At 41.2% G+C, this 24,958-nt stretch overlaps 1 protein-coding gene across 1 annotated transcript in view; it reads left to right on the forward strand.

Annotated features, from left to right (window-relative positions):
- The first annotated feature begins 5,045 nt into the window (after positions 1-5,045).
- The window catches only part of DYNC1H1 (dynein cytoplasmic 1 heavy chain 1), a 44,818-nt gene continuing 24,905 nt past the window's right edge, over positions 5,046-24,958 (forward strand). Inside the window, exons 1-28 of the mRNA XM_054276390.1 lie at positions 5,046-5,355; positions 7,733-7,820; positions 8,430-8,603; positions 8,826-9,081; positions 10,017-10,203; positions 10,373-10,644; positions 10,753-10,980; positions 11,453-12,529; positions 12,877-13,056; positions 14,001-14,150; positions 14,429-14,575; positions 14,722-14,862; positions 14,995-15,171; positions 15,284-15,394; positions 15,477-15,596; positions 15,826-16,065; positions 16,570-16,725; positions 17,095-17,208; positions 17,824-17,934; positions 18,014-18,223; positions 18,616-18,762; positions 18,990-19,156; positions 19,843-20,016; positions 20,712-20,877; positions 20,958-21,146; positions 21,230-21,418; positions 22,127-22,409; positions 23,699-23,799. Of these exons, the coding sequence (XP_054132365.1) occupies positions 5,085-5,355; positions 7,733-7,820; positions 8,430-8,603; positions 8,826-9,081; positions 10,017-10,203; positions 10,373-10,644; positions 10,753-10,980; positions 11,453-12,529; positions 12,877-13,056; positions 14,001-14,150; positions 14,429-14,575; positions 14,722-14,862; positions 14,995-15,171; positions 15,284-15,394; positions 15,477-15,596; positions 15,826-16,065; positions 16,570-16,725; positions 17,095-17,208; positions 17,824-17,934; positions 18,014-18,223; positions 18,616-18,762; positions 18,990-19,156; positions 19,843-20,016; positions 20,712-20,877; positions 20,958-21,146; positions 21,230-21,418; positions 22,127-22,409; positions 23,699-23,799 (5,826 nt within the window). The 5' untranslated portion in view covers positions 5,046-5,084. The remainder of the gene's footprint in view (positions 5,356-7,732; positions 7,821-8,429; positions 8,604-8,825; positions 9,082-10,016; positions 10,204-10,372; positions 10,645-10,752; positions 10,981-11,452; positions 12,530-12,876; positions 13,057-14,000; positions 14,151-14,428; positions 14,576-14,721; positions 14,863-14,994; positions 15,172-15,283; positions 15,395-15,476; positions 15,597-15,825; positions 16,066-16,569; positions 16,726-17,094; positions 17,209-17,823; positions 17,935-18,013; positions 18,224-18,615; positions 18,763-18,989; positions 19,157-19,842; positions 20,017-20,711; positions 20,878-20,957; positions 21,147-21,229; positions 21,419-22,126; positions 22,410-23,698; positions 23,800-24,958) is intronic.

Below are 24,958 nucleotides of genomic sequence, written 5' to 3' on the forward strand. Positions count from 1 at the left end.
TATTTTGTACAGAATTGTCCTATGTACAGAATAAAAAGTTCCTAGAAACAGCAAAAATAGGTAAGTGGCACAATTATTTTTCATTAGACAATATCTGTAACATTATACGTTCGTGGAATGTTAAGTTCAAATGTACCTACATATTTTTTAACATTTTGTAATTCAATTTTTTTGTTCTGGCATTGTTTCTGAAGAACTTCATACACCTGCCATTTATGCTTTTATCTAATTTTAAAACTTAAAAAAAAAGGTGTATTATATGGACAAATAAAGAACATGTGAATTTTACTTGCTCATCATGAAACTAAGTTTAACACAAGGTGTTTGGGAGTGTGTTCATATTATCACTGGTAGCAGACTCATATGTGCAAATTAACTTCATAAATTTCACAAAAGCAAGACAAAATTATGGAAAGGCCATTAAGTAAAAAAAAAAAGAAAAAGCAGGAATGATTGATATTCAGTAGAAAAAGCAGACTGCCTGTAGAACAGCAATCAGTACTAAAATCTGGTAGTGCTCTAATCTAAATAGGAAAAAACCATCTTTCATACCATAGTATTTTCCCCTGAAACATTTCTGTATTGACAGGCTTCAAGCAAAGTAGCCATAAAATCTAGGATTATTTTGTGGTGCTCGATACACAATCGGGTGGCAAGGATATAGGGAAAAACTGAAGTCTGCAGTAAGGCTTGTCTTCCCTCTGCAATCCATAAAAATCTTCAAAAGAACTAAGGAAATTAGTCACATAAAGTTGACATTCAGTAGCTGGGGGAGTTGGAGGGGGTTGGGCCTGGGATCAAGAGCTGACTACTGGCTTGAGTTACAAATATAAAATTGGAGTTACAGGTTAGGTCTGTGTAGTGAAACAGTTTTCTGCATGAGCTCAGTAGTAAACTCATCAAATCACGAATGAAAAACAAGATATTGAAACAACTGAGGATCCAGTTATTCACCTTTGGAAATCAGGGTTAAATACATCTCAAAATACAGTGTTTTAAAATACTGAGAGCAATGACATTTTTTCCACATAAATACCTTAGTGAGTTGCCAGCTTTTTCAGGAAATGACCTTTAATCCTTTCCCTCTAAGGGAATTAGTCTCAGGGGCTTTGACCAGCAGTGGTTTTTTGGCACTGCTTTCATGGTTTGGCTTTGTAGAATTGGAAAGGAAGGTGCTAGTGTAGCACATATTGCTTGTGTTTGGAGATGTGTTGGTTTGCTTTATCCACCTCGCAAACATACGTACAGGAGATAGCTGTGATTTCAGGTTAGCCATGTTCTGCATTGTTTTATGGGCCACCCACCTAAAAGTGGAGCACTTCTGCCCCTTGGATCTTGTCCTTACTGTGTGCAGTGATTGTAGAGACTCTGACTGTTTATAGCTAATTAAGAAATGCCATTCTAATTACCATATCACTGTCTCCCTGGATTATAGTTTCTTTTCTATGAGGAGACTTGGCTTGGGCTGTCTTTATGCAGTAAAACTGGATGTAGTTAAACATTTTTGTATGAACAAATTCCCGAGGGAGAATTGACTGTGGAGCTAAAAGAAGGCAGTGCATTCATTATTCCTTGCTCAGCTCACTGAAGAGCAGCAGGGCTGCAGCTGCCTCTCGCTGGAGCCAGGCACGCGGGGACTGCATTCATTCCCTCCCCAGGGAGGTTTGTAAGCACTGACCCTGTGGTGAGGAGGGGAGAGGGCAGTCACATAATTGCCTTGAGCTATCTTGGGCTATTTTAGGCATTTTTGTGATCCAAAAAACCACACTGAGCAGGTTCATGCTAGCATGAAGACCCTGCCATAGTAATTTTTCTAGTAGATTCGCTGTAGAATTAAAGCTGCAGGAGGATTAGAGATGGGAAAGGAGGTGATTTGCTCTAATGGTTACCTCTTGGGGTATTTTCCTTTGGTTTTGGTCTCAAATACTACCAAATTAATATTAAGTATAGAAAAAAAAAATCCTTTTTTTCCCCCTGCTGAAGTTCTTTCTTTTATAAATTACAAAAAAGGTTTTGTTTCTACATACGTTGTATTGCATTTTCTAGGAGTAAGTCTTGTGTCTTGACAAATCCTATTTTCATTATGAACCTCTGAAATACGTGTCTTTAGTTAAATTACATGGGAAATGTGTCATATTGGCAGTCTTTCCCTTTGGATGGCTGATTGCAGTGGCTTCTCACACCTGTAAGAAGGGCCAGGTCTTCTGTGTCCCCCTGGGAAAAGGACATGCATAATGAACTAGAACCACATCAATGCAAATTATTTTTCACCCTGATTGAGCAAGTAAAGCCTTTCCTCTCTCCGTAGGCTTTGACTGCAGAAGGGAACTTATGTTAAAAATTAGTTTCTCTTGTCTGTGCCTCAGTTTCCTTTAACTTAATTTGCATCTTTCTCCTGCTCCCCTTAGCACAGTAGATATGGCTGAAGAGATTAAAGGAATACAAAGTCTCTACCTATGCTGGCCTTTAGTTGCAAGTGGCCTAACACTTGATATCAGAATTCGACTTGTTGCACATGGAGGATTTCTGATTTTAAAACCTACAGTAAGATGAGACTTGTTGAGGATTTTTGACCCTACTTTTTCTGCAAGTCAGCAGCAATATATATAAATATTTACTTGAATTTTAATTTCCTATCCCTGTCCTGCTTTCTTCTACTTACTTCCTTATTTTCCTTATTTGCATTTTTTCCTGGCAACAGTTTTACAGCAGTGAGATATTGTATCTTGCTTTGTAAGCTACAGAAATTCTGTGGCAGTTTGGCGTGGCAGATGACGACTGCTCCAGAAGAATGAGCCTGCCTGTACTTAGAATCATTGCTTGAGCTCACCTCCAAAGAGATGCCAAGTTACACTTGAGATGTATCTAGATTGCTTAGGATTATTATCAACACCCTTCTAATGAACATCTCCGCATCCAGAATGTGAATTTAACCTGTGGGTTTGGGGTGCTTGGCCTGTGCTGATGTTTACTGTGTGGATGTAAGAAGTAGCTAATTCTCCTTGCATTGGAAAGCTGTCAGCCAAGACAGGATAGCCTCGGTGGAATTCAGACAGCTATGCAAAGTTAGCACTTTTTTCATACAAAACACAATCCTGGAACAACCTGAATGTAGAAGAATTATAAGATGTGGGCAAACTAGACTTCAGAAAATTGAAATAGGTGAGTGTTGTTTTAAACATTTTCTCAGTAACCATTCTATGAACAGAGTACTCAGAGAAGTATTTACCAATATTTTTGTTTAAAAAAATTACCTTGGGGGAGAGGGGTGTTAAATAGTTTTGATTCATCAAAAAACAATCACCTCTGTTCGTTTTGGTTCTTGCAGTTGAAACTTAGTTGCTGAACAAATAATTTTTCTTCCAGACAGGAATATTTGAGATTTTTATTACTTAAGAAATCTGTTTTTTCAAAGGTAAACTGGACTCATAAATGCTTTAGGAGCCTGCCTGAACACGGCATGCTTTTTCCCTTGGTAGAATAAAGGAGCTTGGATATGTGGGTGGTCTTTGCAGATTTCTAGTGTCCTGGCTGGACATAAACACTTTAATTCTGAGTTACATTTGTGTAGAGGCTTACAGATCAGGTCTTCATTTGCTAGGCAGGATATTCTACCACAGCTTCCTTATTTCTTGGGCAGTACATCTGAACAGATCCTGGGCCTGGGGGTCTGTGCATTTCCCTGTGTATCTATTGAGGAAATGCATGGGAGGTTCAGATGCAGTTTTGTATGGTTGTCTTGCTTTTGTTTTGGGGACAACCCAAAGAAGACCCATTCCCTTTTCTACTTCCCTATGAGCAAAAGCTGGAGTTTCAGTCTGTGAGTCACCCACCATCCCTGGTGTACTTTTGGGGAGTCAGTGGAATTGCTTTGGAACTTCACTGCCCCCTCCCTTCTTCCAGACACCTCCAAATGCAGCCAGGACTGGGGGACTCATTTGGGCCAGGAGGAACAGGATGGTCCATCTCAGCAGCAGTGAGTTAAACTCATCTAATACCTCCAGCAGTCAAACATACATTGAGATGTGGCAGCTGTAACAGATGTTTAAGAATTTTTAAAAATTAAATTCTTTCATTTTTAATAAAATCCCCTTTCTCACTGAAGTACTCTTTGTCCCTGTCTCCTTTTATGTCCTTTGCTTTTGGGAAGCAGTTTCACCAAAGACTGGGATTAATGGTTTGGGTGCCAGATTGATTAAACAGTAATTAGTACAGCTGGCTGGCTGGGCATGTAAAGCACCGGAGATACTTCACTGAAGAAGCCTTGCAGTTGGCCTGCTGCTTTCTTCACAGGAATTTGTCATTTTCGCCACCTGACCTAATGGCTTCTGGCCTAATTTTTCACATAAAATAATCACTATTGTCCTTTGGACAAACGAGCCTCGGGCCTGCTTTATCTTCCAGGGAAGGAGGCAGCAGCGGCAGGACACATCTCCCGGCTGCTGCTGCCAGACCTGTGGAGGGGAGGCTGCTGCATTCCCCTTTTCCCTCACATCCCGCCCTCTCCTTCCAGAATAAACCGCTGTGGAAGGGATAAAACCCTTGTGGAAGGGTTCCTGTAGGGAACTTTTCACTAGCTGAAAGGAGCTTACAAGAAAGACGCAGAGGAGCTTTTTACAAGAACATGTAGTGGCAGAGCAAGGGGAATTGATTCAGACTGAAAGAGAGTAGGTTTAGATTAGCTATTTAGGAGGACGTTCTTTACAGTGAGGATGGCGAAGCACTGAAACGGGTTGCCCCGAGAAGCTGTGGGCGCCCATCCCTGACAGTGCTCTAGGCCATGTTAGATGGGGCCCTGAGCAGCCTGGTCTAGTACAAGGTGGTGCTGCCTATGGTAGGCGTGCTGAAGCCATGATTTTTAAGGTCTCTCCCAAGACAAACCGCTCCATGGTCCTACGATGAGGCGGCGGCGGTGAGCGGCCGCTGCCCGGGCGGGGCGGGGCGGGGCGGGGCGGAGCGGGCCCGCCCGTCCCAGGCTCCCCCGCGGCGCGGCCGGGCGGGGCTGGCGGCGCGGCGGGCGGGCTCAGCCGGGGCGCGGCCGGGCGGGCGGAGCGCGGTGCCGGCCGGTGTCCCTCTGCCTCGGCATGTCCGACTCCGGCGGCGGCGGGGGCGGCGGCCCCGGCGGCGAGGAAGGCGGCATGGAAGTTTCGGGCTCGGCGGTGCAGAACGTGGCCGACGTGTCGGTGCTGCAGAAGCACTTGCGCAAGCTGGTGCCGCTGCTGCTGGAGGATGGCGGCGAGGCGCCGGCGGCGCTGGAAGCGGCGCTGGAGGAGAAGGGCGCCGTGGAGCATATGCGCAAGTTCCTCTCTGACCCGCAGGTCCACACGGTGCTGGTGGAGCGCTCCACACTCAAAGGTGAGGCGGGAGCGGAGCCGCCGCGGTGGCAAAATGGCCGCTGCCGGCCGCGGCCGCCGCCCTGCCGCGGGTGGGAGGGGCGCGCCTCCGCCGCGGCCCCGCTCCGCCTCAGCGCGGCCCCGGCCGGGAGACGCCGCGCCGGGCACGGCGGGCTCGCTGTCGGGCTCGGGCGGTGGCGGCACAGCCTGGGCTGCGGGCGGGTCCCGCTGGCCGCCGCCCGGCCTCCCCCGCCGCCTTTGTTCCGCGGTCCGGGCCCAGGCGGATGCGCGGCGGGGCTGCGGGCTCGCTGTCGGCGCAAATCCGGGCGTGCTGCGGCCGCGGCCGGTCCTGCTTGGAAAGGCACCGAAAATGCTTTGTCAGCCGGCCGTGGCAGCGCTCCTGAGGCAGCCAGGCTGCTCGGGAAGTGACCTCCTGGGCGAGGCAGAGAGCCGCTGTGAAACAGAGCGAGAGCGCCAAAACCCCGGACAAAGGCAAAAACAAAAACCCCAGCCTGAATCGACCTGTAAAAAGCGTCGTTTCATGGTTAAATAGGGAGGACCTGTAATTGACAAAGGAAGATGTGGGCCTTGCCGTGCCTTTGTTTCGTTATCGAAGCCTGGTGGCCGTGGTGCTTGCGCTCAGAAGCGCATCAAATTCTGCATGAAATACTGCAGCCAAGCTCAGACTGTGGCTGGAGTGTCTTTGTTACTCATGTGCTGCTGTAACTGTTTATTTCGAAAATAACTTGTCAACAAATCTGTTGCTAAATAGGCTCTTAGTGTCACAGAATGCAGCCTAATATGCAGTGACAAAATGCAGCAAGGTTTCATCAATAATGCAGGCTTTTACTGTTAAACAAGCCCCTCCAGTCCATAAATGGCTACCTGCCTGCCAGCGTGAGCTTGCAAAATTCTGTTAAACTTCTGAATCCCTACTCCTAGTATGCTGGTGGTTCTGTTCCTGTATATATCAAATCCTAATAAAATCATATTTCATATTGTGCTCTTCAACATGTCAATAAGAAGAGAAACAATTTAACATCCTGATATATGCCCTGCAGTAGCTGCACACAGAGAGGAACATCAAGAAGATTCTTTCATTCACTGTCTATTAATTGTAAACTTCAGATGTTGCTTAAAAATACCCCATCATTGTTTATTTTTTGCCTAAATCCAGATCACCCTCCTCTTTCCCCTTCCAAAGTTTGAGGTGTCTTTTCCAGTAGGGTTAATTTTCTCAAAGAGAACAAAAGAACTGCTGTCTTTATGAATTCATGATACGGTGTTAAATAAGGTTTAAAGAAAACCATTTAATATTAATGCAGATGATTCCTGCATTTTTGCTATGCCTGGATCATGAGAATGGTTATCCCTAGTTAAGTTTGGAAATAATATCGTGGTGATCAGTTATCTCCAGGCTCATGGCATAGGTATTCTTATACATGTATGCATAAAAAGAAATTGAGAGACTCATTACATGTCAAAAGCCAAATACTAATTTATGATACACAGATGCCATTTCTGTCCATGTCTTCTGGTTTAATAGCAGTTACTTGGGCAGAGTGGATTTTGTGAATGACAGCCAGGTGTAACAGATCTGAAACCTCCAGCAGCTTATGGAAAGCTCTGACACTGGTAACAACAGTGTTGTTATTGAAGCTTGTCCATGGACTGCATAGCATGAAGTAGATTCTTGATTACAAGTACAATAAAACAGAAGCCTTATTTCTGCACAATGAAAGCTGCTCTCTGGATTCACCAGCTCCCCAGACTGCAGGGGACGGAGCAGGGCAGAGTCTGCTGTAATGTGTCCAGCCAGAGTGCATCCCCCAGCTGGGAGTGACCTGCACTGGAATCACTGCATTGCAGCACGGCTGCCTGCATCCTCAGCAATTACATCATCTGTGATGCACTGAGTACTTCCCACGGCTTGGCTTTTTGTTCTGCCAAGACATTTTTGTTGTTGTTGTTCAGAGACTTAATTTCCAAATCATTTTCAAAGTAGATGTCTGAAAATGCAAAGCTACCTTTGGAAGAAAAAAGCAGCTGTTTAATGTTCTCACTGAAGCATAGTTGTCCTGGCAACATACCTCTGCAAATAAATGCACATTCTGTATTGCAGATTTCTCTCTCATATAACTCTTCTGTGACTTATAATTCACTTACTGTAATGCTTTATTGTTTTTATAGCAAGCTAAATCTTAATGGAGTTTTGTTTAAAGACAATGAACCCATTCTGCATCTGAGACATATTGCAAAGCTACATTTGACCTAATTTAGTTAATTAAGTTGGTGTGGGGCTTAAAGGTTAGGAAATACTCTGATAACAACAGAAGGTGATTGAGAAGGAGTGGCAGATGTGTTAGAAATTATTTCTTACATACAATATTTTTTTGCAGAGGATGTGGGAGATGAAGGAGAAGAGGAAAAAGAGTTCATTTCCTACAGTATCAGCACTGACATTCATTATGGAATAAAGTCAAACAGGTGAATTAGTAAAATAGATCTTAATAGATTTCTACTCTATGTATGTAAAACTTGTATAACCAAATTTACGTACTTTACCTACAAATTTACTTTCAGTTTGCCTATTGCTTTCAGGCAGTTTTTTTATTCAAGCTTTTCAAGGCAGAGGCTCTGATAAAAAAAGGGTGTGTCATGAGGCTGAAAGGAGTGGACCTAGGACTTCTAGCTATGGGCTATTAATTTTGGCTTACATGCAGCTGTAACATACACAACTTGGGTTCAATATTCTTTGGTTATGTCTGGCTGTTGCATATTTATTTACTATTTATGCCTCACTTATATTGAGGCATATTTGACTCTGAAATTTTGTAAAATGTGTTTGTCTTTAGTGTGCACCTATTTCAGAGTCCTTATTGATAACTCAGCTTGCTTATTGCTGAACTGTAAAGATGTATTTATTTGGAAGACTTGTATTCAAGTCTCTTAGAAGAAAGATTGTGAAGTGTGATGATACTTTTTAGATTTTACTTTTGGATTGCCATTTGACTCCTAACCTTGCAGTCAGATTTAAGCTGTTGTGTCACTGAAGTGTCAGATGATTGGTCAGTAACTCTCCTCTTTGTTCTGCAGCCTGGCGTTCATTAAACGTACAGCAGTGATCGATGCTGACAAACCAGTGTCTTCCCAGCTCAGAGTGCTCACTCTCAGTGAAGATTCTCCATATGAAACACTGCACTCTTTCATTAGCAATGCTGTTGCTCCCTTCTTCAAGTCCTATATCCGAGAATCTGGCAAGGCAGACAGGTAATTAGTAGAAATACTGCATTTCTGTGCTAATGAACTGAAGTGTTTAATGATTAAAAAAAAGTAACAAACAGTGACTCTTCAAGGTGAATCACATGAATTGTTTTAGCACATGGTTGGTATGATGCTGTTGCTAACTCTGGGGAAACAGTTCAGGTCTAAATGTGCTATGTATGGTTTTTTGGTTTGCCTTCTTACATGTAAACATCTGTGCTTTTTCAGGGATGGAGATAAAATGGCTCCTTCAGTTGAGAAAAAGATTGCAGAGCTTGAAATGGGCCTCTTGCATTTGCAGCAGAATATTGAAATTCCAGAGATCAGTCTGCCCATTCATGCAACCATTACTAATGTTGCCAAGCAGTGTTATGAACGTGGAGAAAAACCAAAAGTTACAGATTTTGGTGAGAAGGCTGAGGATCCGTTGTTCCTTAATCAGTTACAGTCTGGAGTCAACCGCTGGATTAGAGAAATACAAAAGGTAACCAAATAAAGAACAACGGGGAAAAGGCAACTAAGTAATAAGAACTTCTGTGTAGTACTGTGTATCTTCTTCACAGATTAACTGGTAACATGCTGCTTGTGCAGGATGCTCTGAAGATCTCAGACCAGATTTTTGAGTCACCAGAAACACTGGTCTAAATTTAGGCTAAGTCTAGTCTAAAATTAGGCTGAGCCTAGTCTAAATTTGGAATCTAGTCTAAATTGTTTGACAAATAATCAAGAGTATGACTTTGTTTTACATATTGTAATAGACTCAAGTAAATGGCAGTAATCCTATGAATTTTGTAACTGTTCTTCAAATCTTTACAGACTGAACAGCAGATTGATACAGCAGATTGAGGAACACATCTGATTTGGCCTGTTTTGTTTTTTGCCCCTGGTGCATCCACAACCACAAATGGTTGCTCCAGCCCTATCTCATAATCTCATACTTCTGCCTGTTACTTTTCAAAAGAACTTCTGTTCTGTTGGTGTTACTCAAAAGCAGCATCTGAGATACTAGTCTGGCTTTTTGCCTCTGTTGCACGAGAAACACCTATTGCTCATGGAACAGTGTTGTCTTTTCTTGCTTAAGAGCATAAAACATTTGTTATCTTGCCTGGCTCATCTGCCTTTAACCAGAATACAGACACTGCTCAGGAAAGCAGAGAGGTGACATTTTTAGGCTATGCTGAGGATTATTACATGAGGGTCCTAAAACCAACCTTTAGGATCTTTGGAATTACACTTTTCACATGTTGCATACAGTTCCTACACTTTTCAAAGAATGAGTGCCAGAACTGTCTGAGGTTGGGTTATTAAAACCTCGCAGTTTTTGCATGCTTCAGTTATATTTAAGCAAGTTTTTACAGCTGAAGCATATAAATTAAATGCTTTTCTTTCTCCCTTCTCTTTCTTTCCATTACCTTGCAGGTGACCAAATTAGATCGAGATCCTGCATCAGGCACTGCATTACAGGAGATAAGCTTCTGGTTAAATTTGGAAAGGGCTCTGTACCGCATTCAGGAAAAACGGGAAAGTCCAGAAGTTCTGCTGACTCTGGACATTCTGAAACATGGCAAACGTTTCCATGCAACTGTCAGCTTTGATACTGACACAGGTAAAATATCTGTTCAATAACATTTTTCTCAAATGTCATACAGAACTGTTAAAAAACATGAACATTGTGCTGCAAACAGCAGTGCTGTTGCGAGGAACTTTGGACTGGTTACAGGTAGAGATTTTGGTCAATGAAATGAAAAGTTATATTCAAAATCTTTTCCATTTAGGTCTGAAACAGGCACTGGAAACTGTGAATGACTATAATCCACTGATGAAAGACTTTCCACTGAATGACTTGCTGTCTGCTACGGAGCTGGACAAAATCAGACAGGCCCTTGTTGCAATATTTACCCATTTGAGAAAAATCAGGAACACAAAATACCCAATCCAAAGGGCATTGCGTTTAGTGGAGGCTATTTCAAGAGATCTGAGCTCTCAGCTGCTTAAAGTGTTGGGAACCAGAAAACTGATGCATGTGGCCTATGAAGAATTTGAAAAGGTATGTTATGGCTTTGTGATACTGGTTGCTGTATTTTTGTGTTGGACAGTGACTTTCAGGCAGGATTTAATTTGGGAGCTGAAGTTCCTGTTCTAAAACTTTTTTCAGGTAATGGTTGCATGCTTTGAAGTATTCCAAACCTGGGATGATGAATATGAGAAGCTACAAGTTCTGCTGAGAGATATTGTGAAGAGAAAAAGGGAAGAGAACCTGAAGATGGTGTGGCGCATCAATCCTGCTCACAGGAAACTCCAGAGTCGACTTGATCAAATGAGGAAATTCAGGCGTCAGCATGAGCAGCTGAGAGCTGTCATTGTGAGAGTCCTGAGACCTCAGGTAATCCTGGTTGTTACAAAACAGAAAATCTGAGTGGCTTCTTCAGGAGTGTTACTGTTACTTGAAGTTAGCAACACAAATGTAGTGTAACATTCAGGTTCCATGTTTAGTTTTGAACGCTTGCTAATAGGCTTACCTTTAATTCTGACTCACATTGCATAATACATGCTTGTGTTAATAAACTCAGCAAGTCTAGACATAACACAGAGGAGATTAATAAATGTTTAAATCCTTGAACTTGGTTAAACCACAGTGGAAAATGAGATTATGCTGCACAGTAGTGGAAGTTTGCAAAGTAACTGTGCTGCCTTGTTCCTACTGGAAGTTAATTCTGAAGCATGACTGAAAGTTTGTTAAAAATTTATCACTGATTGGCTGGGGGTTTGTGCATTATTTTTTAGAACCAACTGCATTTTGCTACTTCAGGGAAAATTTGAAGTATCCAACTCACTAAACTGTGATTCTAATATAGGTAACAGCTGTTGCCCAGCAAAATCAAGGAGAGGTACCTGAACCACAGGATATGAAAGTAGCAGAAGTCCTTTTTGATGCTGCAGATGCTAATGCAATTGAAGAAGTCAATCTTGCTTATGAGAATGTTAAGGAAGTAGATGGATTAGATGTTTCCAAAGAAGGTACAGAAGCCTGGGAAGCAGCAATGAAGCGCTATGATGAGAGAATTGACAGAGTTGAAACAAGGATAACAGCCCGTTTGAGGGACCAGCTCGGCACAGCGAAGAACGCCAATGAAATGTTCCGAATCTTCTCGCGCTTTAACGCCTTGTTTGTCAGACCTCACATTCGCGGCGCCATTCGTGAGTACCAAACACAGCTGATCCAGCGTGTGAAGGATGATATTGAGTCTCTTCATGACAAATTTAAAGTACAATATCCACAGAGTCAGGCGTGTAAAATGAGCCACGTTCGTGACTTGCCTCCTGTGTCTGGGTCTATAATTTGGGCAAAACAGATCGACAGGCAGCTCACCGCTTACATGAAGCGTGTGGAGGATGTCCTTGGCAAAGGCTGGGAGAACCATGTGGAAGGTCAGAAGCTGAAGCAGGATGGAGATAGCTTTCGCATGAAGCTCAACACTCAGGAGATCTTTGATGACTGGGCAAGAAAAGTTCAGCAGCGCAACCTTGGCGTGTCTGGTCGCATTTTCACCATCGAAAGCACTCGTGTTCGAGGCCGAACTGGAAATGTCCTGAAACTGAAAGTCAACTTCCTTCCAGAAATAATTACGCTTTCCAAAGAAGTCCGAAACCTGAAGTGGCTTGGTTTCCGTGTCCCACTAGCAATTGTCAACAAAGCTCACCAGGCAAACCAGCTCTATCCATTTGCTATTTCTCTCATTGAAAGTGTCCGCACATACGAGCGAACGTGTGAGAAGGTAGAAGAGCGTAACACTATCTCACTGCTGGTCGCTGGCCTGAAGAAAGAGGTGCAGGCTTTGATTGCAGAAGGAATTGCACTCGTGTGGGAATCATACAAGCTTGATCCATACGTGCAGCGCTTGGCTGAGACTGTCTTCAGCTTCCAGGAAAAGGTTTGTGTTTTCTGTCAAAATCTGCAAAACTTTTACATTTATAATTCAGTAATGTGTGGTTATCCAAAAGTGTCATTGGATAGCTGAGAAAAGTGTCATTGGATAGCTGAGAACCAGTTCTGCAGCTCTTGGTTTAAGTAGCTGATTGAGTCTGCACAAATTGGCCAACTGGATGGATCTTCTAATAGTGCTGAAATTGCTATTAGCAGTACTGTTTTCATTTGATATTGCTAAAATTGATGGTTTGCTGCATCCAAATAAAGACACATGATTAACCATTACTGAATTATTGTTTCCTTGATCTAACCTGTCAAACTAAACATCTCATTTTTCCTAAACTGTCTTAGGTGGATGATCTGCTCATTATTGAAGAGAAGATAGACCTGGAAGTGAGATCATTGGAAACATGCATGTATGATCACAAGACTTTCTCTGAAATCTTGAACAGAGTTCAGAAAGCTGTGGATGATTTAAATCTTCATTCATACTCAAATTTGCCAATCTGGGTCAATAAGTTGGATATGGAGGTAAGTTTGAGATCAAGGAGTAGTATATGTTTAGAGGTAACATTTTATTCAGGTGCAAAATATATTTTGATTATTGTCTTCATAGTAACCGAGGGAGACTTTTCTTTATAGTCACACCAGAGACTAAATTCTCATTCCCTGAAAATTTCAGTGCATTTTTGGTATGCAGAAGATACAAGACCTGTGTCGGGATTTTTTACTGTTGACTTTTGGGATCAGTTCATTCAAGGGGAGAAAGAAAAAAGTTCAAAAGTGTCTTTTAAAGAAAAAAGTTTGATACAGTTTGATGGCCTAGAAGATGCTGGGGAGCAAGGTAGATAAAGTGTGGTGGAAATTTGCTATCCTGATAGCAAAGACTTGTTGCCATCATATTGTTTGCTTTTGCCTGTTAAGGTCCAGGTTATTGGTCACTAGGCCAACTTCAATATGGTTAAAATTGTTTAATTGCATTAAAGTCCACAAGGAGGAGGAGAAGCTTTGAATTATATTCAGTGCAAATTTACCAATACTCCTAAACCTCTTAAATCATGGAATGGTTTGGATTGGTAGAGACCTTAAAGATGATCTAGTTGCAGCCCCCATGCCATGGGCAGTGATGCCACTGATTTGGTAGCTGAGAGCCCCATCCAGCTTGGCCTGGAACACTTCCAGGGATGGGGCATCCATAACTTCTATGGGCAACCTGTTCCAGTGCCTCACCACCCTAACACTAATCTAAACCTCCTTTCTTTCAATTTAAAGCCATTATTCCCTGTCTTATTGCTACAAGCCCTAGTAAACAGTCCCTTCAATTCTTGTAAGCCCCTTCTGGTGCTGGAATGGCTTAGTGAAGGAGCACTTGGTTCTTTGAGGTGCTGTAGTGTGCCTGTCAGAATATATTGATAGTGGGATCTTCATGCAGTGAATATGCAGGTTTTTCCTCCAATGTGCCTCATTTTCTTTAGATTGAAAGAATCCTGGGTGTTCGTTTGCAAGCTGGACTGAGGGCCTGGACCCAGGTTCTTCTGGGACAAGCAGATGACAAAGCAGAAGTTGACATGGATACAGATGCTCCTCAAGTGAGCCATAAGCCTGGTGGTGAACCCAAGATCAAAGTAAGTTTCCCTGTGGGGTTTTTTTGCATTAGATTTGGTTGGTTGGTTGGTTGGTTGGTTGGTTTTTTTCCGTATTGTCAATTAGCTAATGCAGAAATTATTTCTGAGGCCTGTATGGTAGATAAATATTTCTTCTTGCATCTGTTTTTGGAGAAATATTTTCCTCTTTCCATTTAAGTGCAAGTTGATTTTTAAAAAATACTTCTTGAAGTCAAAAATTCTTGTCTATATGTAGCAGTATCTGCCAGTAAAACTGGGTGTTTTTACTATTTCTGCAGAACATTGTACACGAACTAAGAATAACTAACCAGGTGATCTACTTGAATCCACCAATTGAAGACTGTAGATACAAACTTTACCAAGAAATGTTTTCTTGGAAAATGGTAATCTTGTCGCTGCCAAGAATTCAAAGTCAGAGATACCAGGTAAGTGTAATGAAGCTGTATATAAGTCTGAGCAATTGCTTTCACTTAGTAATTAACTGTCCTCAATATATTAGTGTGTCCATCTAAAACCAAACCTGAGTGCCCTGGAAGTTTGTGTATATCACAAGTGTAACTGTGGTTCTTAGGTTGGAGTGCACTATGAGCTGTCTGAGGAAGAGAAGTTCTATCGTAATGCATTGACAAGGATGCCTGATGGCCCTGCAGCCCTGGAGGAGTCATACTCAGCTGTCATGGGAATTGTGACTGAAGTGGAGCAGTATGTCAAGGTAGGAGGCTGACAGGACATAGTGGAACAGCTAAAATTAACATGGACTCTCAGTTTTCCTGAGGGCTGGAGGGAAACAATTGTTTTGGAATATACTGGAGAAGTTCTGAACATTGTGAAATACCTCCATTAGGTTTGGCTGCAGTACCAGTGTCTGTGGGACATGCAGGCTGAAAATATATACAACCGTCTTGGAGAAGACCTGAATAAGTGGCAGGCCCTTTTGGTTCAGATAAGAAAGGCAAGAGGAACATTTGACAATGCAGAAACCAGAAAGGAGTTTGGACCTGTTGTCATAGACTATGGCAAGGTGAGAAATCTTAATTATCTGTTGTGATAAATGCATTGAATTTCAGAAAAGGTGTATAACAGAAAATAGCAAGGGTGACAACTTACTGTTATGTAATATTATTCACTTGTAGGTACAATCAAAGGTGAACCTGAAGTATGACTCCTGGCACAAGGAGGTGCTCAGCAAATTTGGCCAAATGCTTGGTCAGAACATGACAGAGTTTCATTCACAAATTTCTAAGGTAAGAACAGTCTTAATTCCAGTTTTTCACTTTCAGATCAACTGTTGCAGAATGCTAAAACATTGATTTGTGCCCTTAACAGTCCCGTCAAGAGCTGGAGCAGCATTCTGTGGACACTGCTAGCACATCAGATGCTGTTACATTCATCACATACGTGCAGTCCTTGAAACGTAAAATCAAACAGTTTGAAAAGCAAGTTGAGGTATGTTGTCTTTTGTTAATGATTCTGACTTGTGGAAATGTCAGGCTTAGCTCATAAAATGCAGCTTCATTATAATCATAAAATGATACTCAAGTTCTCTTAAAAACAGACTTGAATTTATATTTTGAAAAATCCTGTGAGCTCTGTAGTGAGCATTTATTAAAGTGTATTTATTTAGCCTTGCAGCTTAAATTTTGTGGTTTTAACTTAAAACCACTGTGTCTTGTAGCTTTATCGCAACGGTCAGCGCTTGCTTGAGAAGCAAAGGTTCCAGTTCCCTTCCTCTTGGCTCTACATTGACAACATTGAAGGAGAATGGGGTGCCTTCAATGACATCATGCGGAGGAAGGATTCTGCCATTCAACAACAAGTAGCAAATCTGCAGATGAAAATAGTTCAAGAGGATCGTGCAGTGGAGAGCCGAACAACTGACTTGCTGACAGACTGGGAGAAAACAAAGCCTGTAACAGTAAGTAGTGATGGTTAATATTCAGTGAAAGAGGTAGATTTTCTGCATTCAGTTTGTTTTTATGCTTTTTTGCAGTTTTTCATTTTAGGTGATTGTATTTAAGGGTTCTATAATAACCTGCTAGTGTGTTGATTTTTGGCAATAGTTTCAGAGGAAAATTTACCATTAAACCGTAGGCCTCTCTTAGGTATAGAAAAGTAAATTACTTCATTGACTAAGAGAGATTTGTCTGAAACAAGTATATGTCAGAGGTATGCATGTAGGAGGATTCAGAAGCAAGCTGCTTTTTGCCTTTTTTTTTTCTGAAGTGCTTTTTAGTAAAGCAAAAAACTGCATGTAAAAATGAAACGGGACTTATTGCGGAATGATATGTTGTCTTATAGTCAGCAAAATGGAAATGTAAAAAAATGAGACAAACCAACATTTATGTTTAGTCCCTGCTTTTAACTTGCCTTCAGTGTAACTGTAGGATTATTGGATTAATGTATCCCATGCAAACTTTAGGGAAATCTGCGTCCAGAAGAGGCTCTCCAAGCTCTTACCATTTACGAAGGAAAATTCGGCAGGCTGAAGGATGACCGTGAGAAGTGTGCCAAGGCCAAGGAAGCTCTGGAGCTTACAGACACTGGGCTGCTCAGTGGCAGTGAAGAGCGTGTCCAGGTACAACCTGCTCACACACCTTCGTGCCAGTTTTGGATAAAAATGTTTCAGTTCCATCGTTTTCTCCCTCAGGAGAGTGACTTGTAGTGTGTGCTGTACCAATATCAGGGCACAGTCTCCACACTGACTCAGTTCTAGCCTTCAGAGCTTGTCCGTGATCTCTTCCTTGACTGTCTTATTCTTTTGAAACTGTTATGTGAGCTGAGATGGAAAATTTCAGCTTGGTCACTTGCTGTTGCAGTTCTGTTGAACTGGCAAACTATTCAAAGGTTTTTGATGGATTAGAAGTATTTTGTTTAACTCACCTGTGCTACTGACTGTGAAGAAATTAGGAGTAACTGCTGATGTTTGATACATTCTTTATTACAGGTAGCCCTTGAAGAGCTGCAGGATCTCAAAGGTGTCTGGTCTGAACTCTCTAAGGTCTGGGAACAAATTGATCAAATGAAAGAGCAGCCCTGGGTCTCAGTACAGCCTCGCAAGGTACTTCACTTTGGTGTGCATTAACAATATAACTGCCACAAGTATATGCAAATTAGGAATTAGACCTCTTGAGACAGACATGCTCTATTATCAGTCTAGATAATTTTCAGTGTTTAGGTACCTTTTTCAATATATTGTGAGCATGTTTCTTCTGAAAGTAAGATAAAAAATATTCACAGGATTGTCATAATTTAAGTAATCCTACAGGGAATTTATGCAGCTTCCATAGTTTGAGATTTGACTGCATCTACAGAGAAGAAACTGCTGTTTTTAAATAGTCTGTTGGACCTCATTAGAGAAACTTCATTATACAGTTGGGTAAACAGCATTGATTTTAGTTCAGTGCTCAGGAGGTAAGGAGCAGAAAGAACACTAATCTATAAACTAACTGCCTGTGACAAGACTGCATCATGAATCTCAGTCAGACCAATAAAATTACATTCTCAGCTGTAGAGTAACCACATCTTAGGCAAACAAGGCTAACACTTGTAAATGCTGTCCTGTTGCTAATATCTCATTAGAGAGAGTTTTTTGTAACAAATGTATAGGTAATTTGTATGGTTATGTGCACAGGACTTGTAGAGAAAGATTTCATTGCTTTTGTGTCACTGACAGCTTCGACAAAACTTGGATGGTCTGCTGAACCAGCTGAAAAACTTCCCTGCCCGTTTGCGACAGTACGCCTCCTATGAGTATGTGCAGAGACTTCTGAAGGGCTACATGAAGGTAAGCTGCCCACATTTATAAAGTGTATGTGTTTTATAATCAAGTTCAAAGATGTAACTGGCTTTATTTTCTTCTGTAGATAAACATGTTAGTTATTGAACTGAAATCCGAGGCACTTAAAGACCGACACTGGAAACAGCTGATGAAGAGGCTTCATGTTAACTGGGTTGTCTCAGAATTGACCCTGGGCCAGATCTGGGATGTTGATCTGCAGAGAAATGAAGCAATTGTCAAAGATGTTCTGCTTGTGGCTCAGGGAGAGATGGCTTTGGAAGAGTTCTTGAAACAGGTTAGTATCAGCCCTTATGTGTATGCATGTAATAGCAAATCTGAGGGTTGCTGTTAAGTGGCTACTTGTGTAGTTAACTTGTCACTCTAAGCTGTTGAAACAAGTGCCAAGACTCCGTGGTTTGTTCTGTTTTGGGGAGCAATTTAAAGCTTTGTAAACTTCTTCTGATGAAAACTTGCATTATTTGGGAAAAGCAGTTCTTGGTAGTAACTGCAAAAATCCCACCTTGAACTGCATCATAGTCTCAGTATTTTTAACAAAAGCTTAAGTATAAAGCCAGAATCTTTGGGTAAAAAAAAAAATAGTATATGATTCCTGTAATACATTTCTACTTTGTAACTATGTTGGAGCAGAAATTATTGATGTCATATCTTAAACATCTTTTTCTCCAGATAAGAGAAGTGTGGAACACCTATGAACTGGACTTGGTCAATTACCAGAACAAGTGTCGTTTGATTCGTGGGTGGGATGACCTTTTCAACAAAGTCAAGGAGCACATTAACAGCGTGTCTGCTATGAAGCTGTCACCATACTACAAGGTAAAATGGAGAACAAAGCTAAAGAATTTTTGTTTATTTCTGCTTTTCCCTTCTGTTTAGTTTATATTTTTGTCAGCAGGGACTATATTCAGTGTTTAAAGCTGACAGACTGTTATTTGTATAATGCATACTTTGTAATTCTCAAAAAACTGTTTCCTCTGATAATTATTAGTAGACAAGCACTTTATAATATTAAAATGAATATTAATGTAGTGTTTAAACTTCAGGTGTTTGAGGAAGATGCCCTTAGCTGGGAAGATAAGCTGAACCGTATCATGGCACTCTTTGATGTCTGGATTGATGTCCAGAGGCGCTGGGTGTACCTGGAGGGTATCTTTACTGGCAGTGCAGACATCAAGCACCTGCTGCCTGTGGAGACCCAGCGGTTCCAGAGGTAACTTTGTCATTTTGTTGTTTTCTTGCCTCCCTTGGGGCACCCTGTGGGCAGGCGTGAAACTTCATGACTCACTGTAGCACTCTCTGAGTTGAAATACTGACTGAATTCTTACCTGGTCCAGCTGGATTACAGCTGCTGTAGATACAAGTTCATCAGGCAAAGAGGTGCAATTATGCCAGAAAATGTTTGTAGTAAATAGGCTGATGTACAATTTTTAGGAGATGATTTGGACTCAGGTGATTTTCCTTGCTAGTTCCTATCAGTTAGTTCAAGGATTTTTCTGGCATTGCGGCTGCAACAAACAGGCAAATTTCTGTTGCTGCAGCCTTTAATGTCACCCTTTAAACATTATTTACTTCCTCTCTTTTAAGTTGGTCTGATCATACTTACTTATTCTACACACTTCCAGTCAGATCAAAGAATCAGATTTATGTGTCACTTCAGGAGGTAAAGATAAGTAGACCTGCTCTGGACTTGGTAGATTGAACATTACAAAGAAGTTAGATTTTGTTGTTGAGGGCTTGAGGCAGATAAAGAGTAATTTGGGGAATTTAAGCTTGTGTTCCCTAGAGCTGCTGCAGCCATTAGTGGTGGAGTGGTCATTTAGAGCCAAATAACTTTGGTGTTCTGTAGGCCTGTAGTTACTGAGTTTGCACTAATGTATTGTGTTATTTTACTTGCAGCATCAGCACTGAATTCTTGGCACTCATGAAAAAGGTGTCCAAATCTCCACTTGTGATGGATGTTCTGAACATTCAGGGTGTGCAGAGATCATTAGAGAGACTGGCAGACTTGCTTGGGAAGATACAGAAAGCCCTGGGAGAATACTTGGAAAGGGAGAGGTCCTCTTTCCCTCGGTAAGCAGTTGACTCCTGAAGTAATCTGATGTTTCTGTGCAGGAATTGGTGTTCTGCTCTGGAAAGCCTCTACCAGTTCTGTGGTGCATATATATGAGATGTTATGACCATTTACTTAGGTATTGTCTGTGTACATAATTCAGTTATAGCTGCTTCTCCAGAAGGCTGAAACTTCCCTTACTTGCTCATCTGTGGCTGGTTTCAGGATTTGGATACTGCCTAAGGAACCATTGCAGCTGATTTCTGTAAACTGAAGAGGTTCTTCTGCCGTTTGACTAAAGGACAGTGTCTAAATTGTCACAGTCCAGTATTTAGGTCATTGATTATGACTTACCTGTAGTCCTCAACTAGTTTGTCACTTAGCATGAGAAAATAAGAGTGAGGGAGGTACTGAGTGGGAGTTCTTCTTCCTGACAGGCAATTCAATCCCAAACTTTACTGTTGGTATTTCAGAGATGGATAAGAAAATTACCCACACTATGGAGCATGTATACACTTCTGTATAGTACAGACCACATGAACTTAAAAGTAGTACTGAGGTATAACTGCCAGCAAATTTGTGTTTCATGCACACTTGCAATGTTGAGGAAATGGTTGTCAATTACTTCCATGTAGTGGCCATGGATGAAGCATAAATTATCAATTAAAAGTGATAGTTGAAGTTCTGATATAGATATAATTTTTGTGATTAATAGATTCTACTTTGTTGGTGATGAAGACTTGCTTGAAATCATTGGAAACAGCAAAAATGTGGCCAAGTTGCAGAAACACTTCAAGAAAATGTTTGCTGGAGTTTCTAGCATTATTCTCAATGAAGACAATTCTGTGGTTCTTGGAATATCCTCACGTGAAGGAGAGGAGGTATAGCTGCAGTATTTCTTTTTAAATAAAATTCTGAAAATAAATGGATGTGGGCTGACTTGAACCTTTAATTCTTGCAGGTGCTGTTCAAAACACCCGTCTCCATCACAGAACATCCCAAGATCAATGAGTGGCTCACTCTTGTTGAGAAAGAGATGAGAGTGACCCTTGCTAAATTGCTTGCAGAGTCTGTTACTGAAGTAGAAATCTTTGGAAAAGCAACTTCAATTGATCCAGCAGTCTACATCTCTTGGATTGACAAATACCAGGTATTAATGTGGAACACTAAAGTATACTGCAGCTTGGTTACTTCAACAAGGAAAACTATCTGATGAGGGTTTTTTTTACACAGGCTCAGCTTGTTGTGCTGTCAGCCCAGATTGCTTGGTCTGAGAATGTGGAGTCAGCCCTCAATGGTGGAGGTGGAGACAACAGCCCTCTCCAGTCTGTGCTAGCCAATGTTGAGGTCACACTCAATGTCCTGGCAGACTCTGTGCTGATGGAGCAGCCACCCCTTCGCAGAAGGAAACTGGAGCACTTGGTAAGTAAAAACTTCCTTTCCTCTTCAGGGTTTACAGGTGAGCATTTTTAAATTTTAATGAAAAAATTGATCAGTCTAAGATTTACTGTTCCTCCAGCAAACGATTTAGTGTGATTTAAGCAATTACATTAAGGCCTGATCCTTAATGGTGGTAGTTTTTCATTCTAGTGGTAGTAGGTGGTGGTAGTTTTTCACTCTAGTCAGCTTAATTTATGATATTATACGATATGCTGTCTCATGTGAATTGATCTTCAAACTGGATCTTCCGGGTATGGAAGTTACTGACTTTTTTCATTCAAATGTGAAATATGTCATTAAGTTGCTTATTATTGTAATCATAATATGCCTCTGTTTATAGATGGGGATTGGAGGTGAGGGGAGAATTAAAATCATCCTTGGTATTTCTAGAGGGAAATACCTGGTTTCTGTCAAGTAAAATATCAAGTTCAGTATTGTAATGGATTAACAGGCTGACTGGGCCAAAGTGCTTTGCTGTAAACTAGGAAAGTCATTAAGAACAGTAGGCAACATTGTTAGTTTTGGCTTTGTAGCAACAGGTTTTTAAACCAGAGACTGGTTTTAGGTCATGATTTCTAAGTGATGGCAGTTCACTGTGCTAATCTGAGGAGCTCTAGGATTCCTGACTGTATTAGCGTGTCTTTACTGGCTTGTATTGTTGTGGTCTTAAGGAGTTCCTTCCTTCTCCAGATCACTGAGCTGGTGCACCAGAGAGATGTTACAAGATCACTGATCAAAAGCAAGATCGACAACTCCAAATCCTTCGAGTGGCTCAGCCAGATGCGGTTCTACTTTGACCCAAAGCAGACAGATGTGTTGCAGCAGCTCTCCATTCAGATGGCAAATGCCAAATTCAATTATGGCTTTGAGTACCTTGGGGTTCAGGATAAGCTGGTGCAGACTCCTCTCACTGACCGCTGCTACCTGACAATGACACAGGCCCTGGAGGCAAGACTTGGAGGATCACCATTTGGTAAGTTTGGGAGACAAGTGTATAAAATTCTTAAGTCTAATATATATGAGAATGAGTGGTTTAGGTCACTTAAAGAATCACCAGTGAGGAATCAGTAAAGGCAGATTTAATAGGAATTTGTAAAAGCACAGCAAGTTGTATGGCAAGGTTCATTTTATTACTGACTATATAGATAAAGAACACAAGGAAAAATCTGATGAAAATAAATCTAAAATGGTATATGTGGAGACTGGGGACACAGAAGGAAAGGCAGGGATAACAGTAAGGGATGCAAAGGGAGACTGCTATTGTGTCACAAGGGTCAGAGTGGACTCCCTTGCCAAACTTAGCTTTAGACTGGATCCAGTTTAGGTCTAAAGAGTTTAGAAAACTTAATTATCTAATCAATACAATAATATCAGTACTTGAACAATTTATTAATTTAAAACAAAATTATTCAATAGGATTTTCTATAAGCACAGCAGTAATTTGACAAAATGTTTAGAGTAATTATAGACATGAAGTATGTGCAAAGGTATACCTATGAAAAACTCACCTTAAATTCAGTGAAATACATCAGATGCCTTTGCATCTCTCCAGAGATGAAGGGTTGGGTCTCAAGGAGTGGGAGATATCAGTCCAGGTTCAATTGTCAACTTTCAGTGGCAATCCTCCATTGCAAACTGGAGACATGACAAGCTCCAAGAGGCATCCCACTGGGAGGGAGATCCTAGTCACAGCCTGCTGCAGTCTGGGAGATCTCAAAGAGTCTCACTTAGGACCACTGTTTATGGAGTTGCAAAATTACCAATTTTAGTCATCAGTAAATTTCCATCCTGGCCACAATCTGAGTTGGTGGTTGTTGGAACTTTCCTTGAAAAGTCCAACAACAAAAATATTATTCTACTTGCTCTGTTGTTCAGACAGAAAAAAGAAGTCTCAAGGCTATTTAAGTAGAAAACAGGAGGTTGTTAGACAAGGGAAGCTGTGGGAGCAGACAAGGTTTCTGATAAGCACAAGGGGAGCTAACTGGTGCTGTTAATGTAGGCCATGGCTTAACAAGCTTAACATGCAAGGGGGATGCAAGGAGGTGCATCCCCACAGTACAGTGTTAATATGAACATACAGGACACTTTTAAGTAAGCATAGAACAAAATGGTCTTTTGGGGGAAGTCAAAACAGTTTTGGTCTTGTTTGAAGCCTCTTGATTGAACAGGCACCTTCAGAATTCACATGCTGGCAGATTACATGAGTTGGCAGTGCTATTCAGATGATAAACTCTAAGCATGTCCATCCCATTTCAAAAACAGGTCCTGCTGGTACTGGTAAAACAGAATCTGTTAAAGCTCTTGGACATCAGCTCGGCCGCTTTGTGTTGGTTTTCAACTGTGATGAAACATTTGACTTTCAGGTAAGCTGTTTGATTAAAACAGTGTAGTCTTTGTTAGTAACAAGTAGGAATCTCTTCAGAACCCTGAAACAGCCAGCAATGTTTATTTTCAAGATGATTATGTAGAAATCCTAACTGAGCTGGTATCTGTTGGTCATATAACCTCTGTAACAAAAAAATGCCTAAAGCAGAAGTGGGATGAACTATTGCTAGAGCAGAGGTTCTGTGCTTTTGAACAGGTAGTTCTGTAACAGCAAATGGAGGGAATGGAAGTACAGGGGCAGGGCCTTAAGATTGGCTTTAGTAAAGTATCTTAAACTATGTAGTTTGCATTGATAGGACTGGTTTAATGAGGAATAGATGAGAGTGTGAGATTACTGAAGTAGCTGTACTATTACCAAATTATCCTTTACAACACAGATGTGCAGTTTATCTCAATGTGTGAAGAATTCTTCAAAACTTAAGAAAATTTATCCAGGCATTTGAAGATTAATGACGTCTTCAAACTGAGAACCAGATGAAATGTGTCTAAACTGTAACACAGCAAATTATCTTAAAATAAAATCCTTGGTCAAGTGTATAGATAAAAAACAATATAAAACATGGACAAGAAAGCACTAAACTTTATGGATTCTGTCAGGTTGCCCATGTGTGGTTTTTTCCCTCTGCAGCTGTAATTTGACCAGATCAGGATTCCATTTAACCAGCATTTGGGTTGTAGAGGTGACTGTAAGAAAATGCCTAGGGAGTATTAATATCACAGATAATGTGATCCTCTTTGCCCCAGCTCACTTCCTCCCTATGACAGTTACATCAGTGGAAGTCTGTTACTCTGTTCATGCTCCAGCGAACCTTTTTTCATGTACCATTTCTCCCCTTAAATCCACTTGCACACTTGGCACTAGAACATCTTTACCAAATTGTTCCACTGTGCTCTATTACTATGCACTTACTATGAAGGGGCAGCTTCCTTTTGTCTTTTTTTAATGATTATTAAGTTCTTGTAGTAGAAATAACAGTGAATGATTGATTCCTATTCATCTGAAACCAGTAGATTGTAGACCTTCATCATGTTCCCTCTACAGAATCTTACCTTAAAGGTTGTTCTTTATGTAGAAAGGTTATCATACTCTGGCCATCCAATTTACTCTTCTGAAATGTTTTGTAATTCTTGTACCCT

Source organism: Melozone crissalis, unplaced genomic scaffold, assembly GCF_028551555.1.
Source record: "Melozone crissalis strain CALT ecotype California unplaced genomic scaffold, PUWL_Pcris_2 ptg000018l_1, whole genome shotgun sequence".
Taxonomy (NCBI): Eukaryota; Metazoa; Chordata; class Aves; order Passeriformes; family Passerellidae; genus Melozone; species Melozone crissalis.